General features: G+C 61.9%; 1 protein-coding gene across 1 annotated transcript; it reads right to left on the reverse strand.

The window, feature by feature from the left end:
• Positions 1-1,830: 1,830 nt before the first annotated feature.
• On the reverse strand, positions 1,831-8,867 carry TIMM50 (translocase of inner mitochondrial membrane 50). The gene is made up of 11 exons (XM_062177988.1): positions 8,747-8,867; positions 7,973-8,129; positions 7,514-7,545; positions 7,309-7,330; positions 5,072-5,130; positions 4,863-4,982; positions 4,480-4,584; positions 4,289-4,387; positions 3,479-3,635; positions 3,138-3,244; positions 1,831-2,035 (listed from the first exon to the last, which is right to left on the reverse strand). Exons 1-11 carry the CDS (start codon positions 8,852-8,854, stop codon positions 1,934-1,936), a joined length of 1,068 nt encoding a protein of 355 aa, XP_062033972.1. The 5' UTR covers positions 8,855-8,867; the 3' UTR covers positions 1,831-1,933.
• Between the last annotated feature and the right edge of the window lie 948 nt (positions 8,868-9,815).

The raw sequence follows: 9,815 nt of genomic DNA on the forward strand, positions 1-9,815 counted from the left end.
ACAGGGGACGCTGGCACTGCAGGCGCTGGCCCGAGTGCTGGTGTGAGTCCCAGCTGCTCTCCGCTAATTCGCCTGAAAGGCGGCAGATGATGACCCATGTAGCTGGGCCCTGGCGCCCATGTGGGAGAGCGTGATGGAGGTCCAGACTCCTGGCCTCAACCTGGCCCAGCCCTGGCTGTTGCGACCATTTTGGGAGTGAATCAGCAGGTGAAAACTCTCTCTCCCTGTCTTTGTCACTCTGCCTTTAAAAAACAAAACCAAACTTACCAGGTACTAGCACTAGATGCTGTCTGGAACAGGAGGGGCAGGACAGCTGGGGACTGGGTGGGAGACAGTGCAAGCCCCACCGATCAGGGTGACTCCGAGAACAGCAGGTGCCCTGGGGGTGCGCACTCGGGCACTACTGTCACCCCACCTTACAGATGAGACCGAGACAAAGCTACACTCACATACCCATATGGGCGTGTCCCGGCCCCCAAGCCTAGCCCACGTGGACAACGGGCACTGAGGGGGCCGTGGCACAGGCCCACAGCCAGCCGGGAAGCAGCAGAGCTTCGTGTGAATCCCAGGCTACCTCAGCCTGGAACCGGCAGCCTCACTACACAGCTGTGCGCTCCAATCCAGGAGCCGGCAGGCACAGGTGGCATCTATGACAATTCATCAAAATGAAACAAAAATCAAATCCTCGCTCCTTAGTCACACCAGCCACATCTCAAGAACTCAACATCGCCCTGCTACCGGACCAGATGGCACAGCAGGCAAAGCCACCGCCTGTGACGTCAGCATCCTACATGGGCACCGGTTACTGTCCCAGCTGCTCCTCTTCCAATCCAGCTCCCTGCTAATGGTTTGAGAGAGGCAGCAGAGGATGGCCCAAGTGCTTGGGCCCCTGCGCCCATGTGGGAGATCTGGAAGAAGCTCCTGGCTCCTGGCTTCAGCCTGCTCTATGCAGCCATTGGGAAGAAGACCTGTATCTCCCTCTCTCTGTAACTCTTTCAAAATAAATAAATCTTAAAAAAAAAAAAAGAAAAAGAAAAAAGAAAGATAAAATGGAGTAAGACGGAGGCGCTCTCCAGCAGCCCGGCTACCTCCCGGCCTCTGCCTTGAATCTCCAACCTCACCTGGCTTGAAATGGACCCCAAACACTCCTGCGCCGTGGGTGGATCCCGCACCTACGCTGGCGCCCAACACACATCTCCTGCTGGTACGGCTGCTGCCCCGTGTGGGCAGAGCCCTGCTCCCAGATGGCAGCCATGACCCACAGCCTGCACTGCTCTCTCCAGGAAACACATGAGAGACAGTAAAAGTCTCTGACTTCAAAGAGAAGGGGTGAGCACAGCACATGGCTCCATGGGAATCCTGCTGCCCCCCGCTGGTTTCAGCCAGGGACCAACATTTAAACCCAGGAGATTTCATACAGAGCTCTCAATGGCAGGCCCCTATATGAAAATCAGATCAAGCAGCTCTCGGCCAAGTCCTGGGGACGGCAGCTGGCAGAGGCTACCCACCTGGGTGGGGGTCCTCTCTGTCCCCCGCAGAGCCCCTGCACACAGCTACCTGGCAGCTTCCTGCCTGGGAGACCCCAAGGGCCGCCCACTCTTCTTTTCCATGCCTGGGGAATCTGAGGCCAGAGAGGACGATGCGCATTGAGCAGATGACACAGCATGAGGGCAGAGGAATCCAGGCTTCCAGATCCCCAGGCCAGGGTTCAACACCAGCCCCGACCCAAGAGAGCACTGCTGTGCGCTCCGCAGCCCAGCAGCCGCTGGGGGCAACCCCGGAGCCGGCCCTCACCCCGCGTCCCGTCCGGAGACTCCCGCACACAGGAGCTGTGGCGTCTGCGATGCATTTTATTGGACACGTGGCTGCCCAAGCCGTGGTCTGCGAGACCTTGGGGCCCAGAGCCAGGCACTGAGTCTGATGAGCCCAGAGGTCAGGGCTGTTTGGAGCGAGGCCACAGGCGGCTGGTGAGAGAGCCGAAGAAGAGGTTCTGCTTGTTGGACTTGGAGAGCTCGGCCATGCGCTGCTGTTCCTCCTGGGCTCAGGGACAGGAAGAGGAGGGTCAGCCTGGGCTGGGCAGAGCCCTCCCCTAGGGCCCCTTCCTTTAGACCTCTCCCGTGCCTAGCAGGAGACCGCTTTCCCCAGACCCTCAGAGCAGGACCTCAGGCTCCAGACCCTGGCCCCTCACCCCCGCCACCGTCAGGCGTCAGCTTGGGGCTCCCGCAGGAGCGCGGGCTGCGGTGTTGGGGAGCTGGTGCTGTGGCTCAGTGGGTTAAGCTGCAGCTTGCAATGCCTGCATTCCACACTGGAGCACTGACTCAAGTCCTGGCTGCTCCACTTCTGATCCAGCTCCTGGCTAATGTGCCTGGGAAAGCAGCTGAAGAAGGACCAAGCGCTTGGACCCCTGCCACCCACATGCAAGACCAGATGGAATTCTAGGCCTTGTGACTCTTTCAAATAAATAAAATAAAATCTTAAAATAAAAAAATATGCTTAGGGGACAGACCCTAGGCACTCAGATCTTTAGTCCCAGAACCTCCCATAATCCCCTTCTCCCGGTCCCAGGAAGCCTGACCCTTGAACCCCAGAATCTTTTGCCCCAGCCTAGACACTGGTGAGGCCCCAGCTCAAAGCCCATGGCCTTCTTCCCCTGATGGCATCATCCTGCCCGGTCCTCAATCTCCAGACACCCCTTCTCTGGGCACTCAAGGGCTCCGGCCCAGCCCCAGGAACCCAATCCCAAGTCAGGTCGCCTCAGTCTACACCCCGGGCGTCTCTCCCCAGCCTCAGTCTGCTCTCAGGACCACTGCCACATTACCCAGGGCCCTCCGAGACCACGAGGACGCCTTCCCCCAGGACCTGGGCATGCACCTGGTGGGGATCCCCTTCCAGGCCTGCCCGAGACCCTCGTCCCCTCCACACGATGCCCCAAGCCTCTTCAAGGTCCAGCCCTCTCCCAGAGCTGGCTGTTCCTGGTGCCTGTGCTGACAGCAGGCTGCAGAACCAACTCCCATCCTCTTTCCAAGAGCCCTGGGAGACTGGCGGACAGAGAGAGACCAAGGCCAAGCAGAGACGGTACCGCCCCAGGGCACACGGGGGCGCTAGGAACTGCCCGCGTTAGGGAGCAGTGCACCCACCTGCTCTAGCCGGCTCTGGCGCTGTTTGAAAGCCTCCAGGGGGTCGTCCTCCAGGGCGTAGTGCTCCAGCACGGTGCGCACGTCCTCCACGCCGTTCAGGGCGATGGCTGCGGGTGCGAGAGCGTGTGCTCAGCCAGGCTGTGGAGCCAGACAGAGGCGGCCGCCAGGGGAAGGGTCAGCCACTGCGGGACTCATGCTCCCTGGAACTCGCCAGAGGATCCCTTGGGCCCCCGAAGGGCACAGACCCCATCTCAACCGCCCAGTAGCTCATGGGAGACAATATTCCTGCCGAGGGTCAGGCGCTGCGGGGCGGAGGCCAGGAGGCCAGGGGTCAGCCTCACTCTTGAGAAAGGCAGAGAGGTCCAACAAGACCCGGTCATCGGAGTTGCCATCCCAGGGCCGCAGGGCGACACCGTTGTACGGCTGTAGGCGGAAGGCTTCTTTCTTGCAGTCCACAACCACCACGCGGGCTGGGTCCCGATTCAGACAGGAAATGTCCTGGAAGTGGGTACAAGTCGGGTCAACATCTGTGTCCCCTCCCCACCTAAGGGGCGGGCAGAGGGAGGGACACACACACAACCCTGACCACACAGGGATCCCCTGACCACATGGAGTTGGACTGCAGGTTCCCTGGGGAGGGAGCTGGCCACCTGCCTGGGTAACCCCGGCCTCAGGTGACTGTGACATCCCCCACCCAGATAAAGAGGTGCAGATGATCTACAGCAACACACGGAAGCCACCAGAGACCCTCCAATCACGGCACGTCCTGTTGAGTCCCCAAGAACACACACCCTAGACCGACTGAGACACAGACAGAAACGCCCCACCCACACCCACAGACACTGGATACACTGGTGGCCGCGGAGCAGACCCAGGTCACACAAACCCCAAACAGCATCAGAGGCTACCAGTCACTCGTAGTTCCAGACACGGACAGCGTCCAAACCTCACGTCCCACCCCCACCCCCCCGCATTCTATGGACAGGTGAAGGCTTAGAGGCTCCGCCCTGCCTGGAGCAGGCTCGGGCAGCCACCAGGAAGCGGACCTGGGCAGAAGCACAGGCAGGGTGGTGGCCAGGCTCAGAGCCGGTCCCTCCGTCTCTGACAGGGCCCCTGCACCCAGAGGCCCACCCGCGACCCGCACAGAGCACCTTCACGTGGTGCCCATCCATGTATCGTGTGGCATCCCGGAACAGGCGGTAGGAGATGAAGCCGTGGGGGTCCACGCTGTCGATGAGCGGGAACGCAGTCTGCAGGGCGGGAGACAGAGGTAGGCTGGGCCCTGGCCCCGGGGCACCCTGCCCCAGCCACACCGACCGCACGGCCTGGGCCCCAGCCTCACCATGCCGGTCTCTGACGTGAAGATGACGATTTCATACAAAGGGGCGAGCTGCTGGAACAGCGTCTCGATGCCCGGGCGCTTCTTAAACCTCCAGCCTGTGGCCAGCTGGGAGACAGAGGACAGTCAACTACTGACACTCAGGGGCCCCGGGGGACAAGGACCCAGCGTTCTGTCTGCTCCTGGGGGTCAGGGCGGGGCCCAGAACGAGAGCTGACTCCTTCGCGGCCTGCTGAGGCACGCCACAGAACCCCCTCAGAGTGGGTAGTGAGGACGGCGAGGCAGGGGACGTGCCACCTCCTCCCCGAGGTAACACAGGAGGCCCACAGCATCGTAACCCACTGCCCAGGGGTAGCCCCCAACCTGCTGCCTTCCCCAGGACACACCGACCACTCAGGGTGCAAGAGGACGCCAGTGAGCTCCAGGACGAGCGTGTAGGGCGGCTGGTAGTACGGTTCCCGCAGAGGGTCTGGCAGGAGGCAGGGGCTGGTGGGCTCGATGATCATCTGTGGTACAGAGGCGGGGCGGGTGCTCAGCCAAGGAGGCCCGGGCCGGAGGTGCAGGGATGGGGGCTGGGCCCGGAGCTCCTGCTCACCTGTCTATAGTCCTTGAAATATTTGTAGGTCCGGCGCAACTGCTGTACCAAAATCGGATCTAGAACACCAGGCACAAAGGGATTCCGAGATAAGCCGCTGCTCACCCTCCAGACAGAGCCGCGTTCACGAGCGGTCGGACCCTGACACGTCTCCCTGGTGTGAACCCGCTCAGCCCTGAGCCCAGAGGTGGAAGGCAGCGCGCACTGTCAGGTGAGGGAGGAGGTTTCACCTGGACACTCCCGACCACACAATGCCGGGCCGCCGGGAACATGCACGCGAACCTGCGGACAGCACGCCAGCACACCAGCCCATTCTGGGCGAGCAGGCGCCGTGTCTGCTGAGTCTAAGTACGCCACAATACATACGGACAGTGGTGTATTTGAAACCACTGGTTCTCAACTGGCAACGATTTTGCCTCTCCCTTTCCCTGAGAAACCAGGCAACCTCTGGAGACACTCTGGCTGTCAGAACGCTGGCATCCGGTGGGGGGATGCTAGATACCCTCCCCGGCTACACGGGCAGCAAAGCCTCATCTGGCCCCGGGGCCACCAGGGCTGAGGGTGGACAATCTGTTCTAAATAAACATGCTGCGTCATTTGAGAGGCAGAGTGACAGAGACGGAGAGAGAGATCTTCCATCAGCTGGTTCACTCCTCAAATGGCTCTACCAACCAGGGCTGGGCCAGGCTGAAGCCAGGAATCAGGAATTCCATTGAGGTCTCCCACACGAGTAGAAGGGGCCCAAACAGGTGGGCAGATGAGCCATCAGCGACTGCTTTCCAGGTGCACTGGCAGACAGCTGGCTAGAATCAGCACTCTGACACAGGACGCAGGCGGGCGGTCCACGTGGCAGCTGAACCCAGGGTGCCACAGAGCCCACCTGTAGCTGCACCCAGGGCCACAGAGCCCACCTGCAGCTGCAACCAGGGCCCTAGAGCCCACCTGCAGCTGCACCCAGGGCCCCAGAGCCCACCTGCAGCCAGCTCACAACCACAAACTCCTGTGACCATCGCCCATGACTTTATTTTTTTTAACTTTTATTTAATGAATATAATTTCCAAAGTACAGCTTATGGATTACAATGGCTCCCCCCCACCCTCTCCCTTGACTTTAAAACAGGATGCAGGTATTTCAAAGTTGGCGGAAAAAATTAAAAGGTAAGTTTTGGTATAAAAACAACTGAACTCACGCACAGTTTTCTCACAATACACACCTTCCATGAAGGTGGGGAGGTACCTGCAGGGTTTCACAGCTCTCCCTATGCGCCTGTCTCGACAAAATTATAGCAGAGAGGCTCATGTTTGATACAGTTAGGACGCCGATGGGGCCCCCCATTCCACTCACGGCAGGGGCCCCCCATTCCACTCAGCGGTATCTGGGCTCAAGCCCCAGCTCTGCTCCTGAGTTCTAGTTCCTACGCATGCGCCCTGAGAACTGCAGGTGATGGCTCAAGTCCTCGGGTCCCTGCCGAGTAAGAGACCTGGACTGAGCTCCAGGCCCCTGGCCTTGGCCTGGCCCAGCCCCAGCTGTTGCAGATATTTGAGGAGTGAACCAGTGGATGGGAGATCTGCGTCTTTCAAATAAATAATAAATTTTTTTCTAAAATCACACGATTAAAACCAGCTAAGGCAGTACACATAAACACGATGTTTATCTGCCCAGGAGCCAACTGGAATGCCTGTTGATTTGTTCCAGCCAGGATGGTACCACACGTGCCCAGTTAAACAGCCCAGCTGCCCACTTGCCCAGTTTAATTAGTGCAGTACCGTGCCTGTGTGCAAACTCGCCCAGCAGAGGCAGAGTGGCCTTCTGAAGGCACCAATGTCAGCCTCTCCCGGGCAGGCCTGGGCGGAACAACACTCTGCAATCTAAACAAACTCCATCCAAAGCCGGGTTGAATGGGGGTAAACACAGAGGCTGCCACAGAGAGGGGCAGGGGCTGCAGGTGCTCAGACCGAAGGCAGCAGATGCCGTGTCTGTGGATAGACAGCCCGGTGTCCCCAGGCCCTGCCACCGGGCTCCCCTCCCCCACCTGGCCCTGACCATCTGCTCTCTGAGGGCTGGGTCTCTGTGATGCCCCTCCCAGAAAAGCATCGAGCTGCTGGCTCCCCTCCCCCAGCGGAAGGAGGAGGGGCTGGGGGCACCAGATGGGCAGAGCTGGCTGCGTCCAGGGGCTGGGGGCACCAGATGGGCAGAGCTGGCTGCGTCAGGGACCCGGTCCCTGCTTGTTGACTCACCATTGTCGAACTCATCAGGAATCTGGGAAGCAGAGAGAAAATGCAAAGTTTGGGGTGGCAGAGGCAGACCCCACCACCACCCAGCAAAGCGATCTCCAGGGCCTGATTCCAGGGAGGGAGGGGCTCACCCTAGACCCAAAGGAGGCCCTGACACCCACCCACAGGCTGGGACTCCTGGCAAGGCCTCAGGTCTCTTCCCACTCACCTTGGCACCGTTTTCATCCACAGGGTTGTTTCCTGCAAGGGAGACAGGAGTGAGGGAGAGCTGGGCGCTGCCTCCTGGGTCTTGGAGGAGATGGGGGACAGGGGGCGTAAGTGCACCAGAGACACGGCCTCCGGGTTGGGGGGGATGGAGCCCCCTGGTGTCTGAGCGATGAAGAGACTCGGGGGAGGGCTGGACTGTGGCTGCAGAGAGGAGACACAGCCCGGGAGGCTGGTCCAGGCCTTCCCCACCTCCCCTCTTCCACTGGCTCCCCGTAGCCTCGTACAGGAACCAGCCAGTTAGAGACCTTACACAGGGGTGAGGGAGATGAAAGGAGACCCCCGATTTCCTAAGCAGGTTTCCTACTTGGTGGCCCTGTGCAGGGAAGCGCCCGGGGGTGAAGATGAATGGCAGAGGGGCGGCCCCAGGGGAACAGAGAACTGTGGGGCCGGGGCGTCTCACCGAAGATGTAGACGATGCTCACGGTCCCGCCGGCCCCAAGCAGCCCAGCAAGCCAGAGCGCGACTTTCTTGGCATAGCTGGGGCCCTCGGAGCCTGGCGGCTGCTGCTGTGGTCCGGGGGCCTTGGATCCCCCGCGGCTCCCAATTTCCGCAGCAGCCTGTGGTGGAGAAGGGGGTGAGGCCCTGCAGCGCGGAGGGCGCTTAGCCTGTCCCGCGGGAGGAGTCCGGGGCGCGCCGCGGGCCCCACACACGGGGGGTTGGGCCGGGAGGTCAAGGCGTCCGGACACCCAGAGGGGAAAGGGCGGGGGCGGGCAGGGGCGATCGCTCGTCTGGGGTTGGGAAAGTGGCGCAAGGAGGCCACGGACTTGGAGGTCAGAACGGCTGGGTCCCGTCAGCATGGAGGCGGGTCGAACTGGACGCCCGACGTCCACCTCACCTGCCCCACGCCCGAGGCGGACAAGAAAACCTCAAGGCCAGGCTGGGGCTCTCCCGCAACTAGCGCCGGAGTGGTCCCTGAGGTGGGCAGCAGGCGACCCTCCGCCCCCGGCGCCCACGTGGCTGAGAGCTGAGGTGCAGAGGGTGCATCGGCCCCCAGCATCCGGCCGAAGGGGAGCGCAGCGTTCGCCCCGGGAGGCACGGAGCCGGCCCGAAGGGCGGGCAGTGTTCCATTCAGCACCCTGAGGTGCGGCATCCCAGAGCCGACGGGCGGCAGCTCCCTGTCTAAAACTCCAAGCCGCGGGCGCCGCGCCCGCAGCGCCTGCCCTGTTCCGCTCACCTGGTCTGGAGCCCCGGGGGGCGGCGTCGCCAACCGCGTGCACAGCCCCCGCGCGCCGAGCCGGAGCCCGCTCCGCAAGCGCGAGAACAGCGCCGCCGAGGCCGCCATCTTGCGCTGACGCCACGAGGCCCCGCCCAGTCTCCCCGCTCTGCCCGCCCCGACCTGGGCCTGCGGCCAATCGGGGCGCAGAGGAGGGACGGGCGGACGGGAGCCCGAGAGAGCCAAAAGGCCTTGGGCGGACTGCCGCCGGCGCGCTCGCTCCTGACCGGTGTCCTGGCTGTCCTCGGGGCCCGTCAGCTGGGATATGGCCACCTAGATCCAGCCCTAGGGAGCACCACTGGTCCTGAAACTGGACGTGGCGGGGGCAGGGGTCACACCCACGGCTGCCCGATTTGCCCCCAAAAACTGATAGGAGTCAGCTCATCTCGGCCCCTGCGGGGTTCTGCCTTCACCTCCTAACTGTCCTAAGTGAAAACAGCAGCGGGCGTGTAGCCTAACGGTTAGGGCGCCCAGCGTCCCACACCGTAGCACCTGGTTCCGATACCCGGCTCCAGGGCCGATTCCACGGGAGACCGGAGCTGTCGCCCGGCAGCTGCGGGCAGGTGGGGCGAGCCAGCAGGTGGCGCTGTCCCCGTGTCAAATGAAGGGAAGGAGGCTCGGGACCCAGCCCGTTCTCTCCACTGCTCCTCCTCCTGCCGAGCGGGGCTTGCACGCTGCTCTCCTCGCCTTTCCCTAGGTCTTTCCTCCGTGGGGAAGCTGAGACTTGGGTAAGAACTGACCCCACTTACAAACAAGGCCAGGCTCTGGGATCCGGCGCTGTGCCACAGTGGCTGAGTCTCCACCTGCAGCGCGGGCATCCCATACGGGCGCCGGTTCGAGTCCCGGCTGCTCCACTTCCAACCCAGCTCCCTGCTATGGCCTGAGAAAGCAGTAGAAAATGGCCCAAGTCCTTGGGCCCCTGCACCCACGTGGGAGACCCAGAGGAGGCTCCTGGCTCCTGGCTTCGGATCAGCTCAGCTCCAGCTGTTGTGGCCATTTGGGGAGTGAACCAGTGGATGGAAGATCTCTC

The sequence above is a fragment of the Lepus europaeus genome, chromosome 19 (genome assembly GCF_033115175.1).
Source record: "Lepus europaeus isolate LE1 chromosome 19, mLepTim1.pri, whole genome shotgun sequence".
Lineage (NCBI taxonomy): Eukaryota > Metazoa > Chordata > Mammalia > Lagomorpha > Leporidae > Lepus > Lepus europaeus.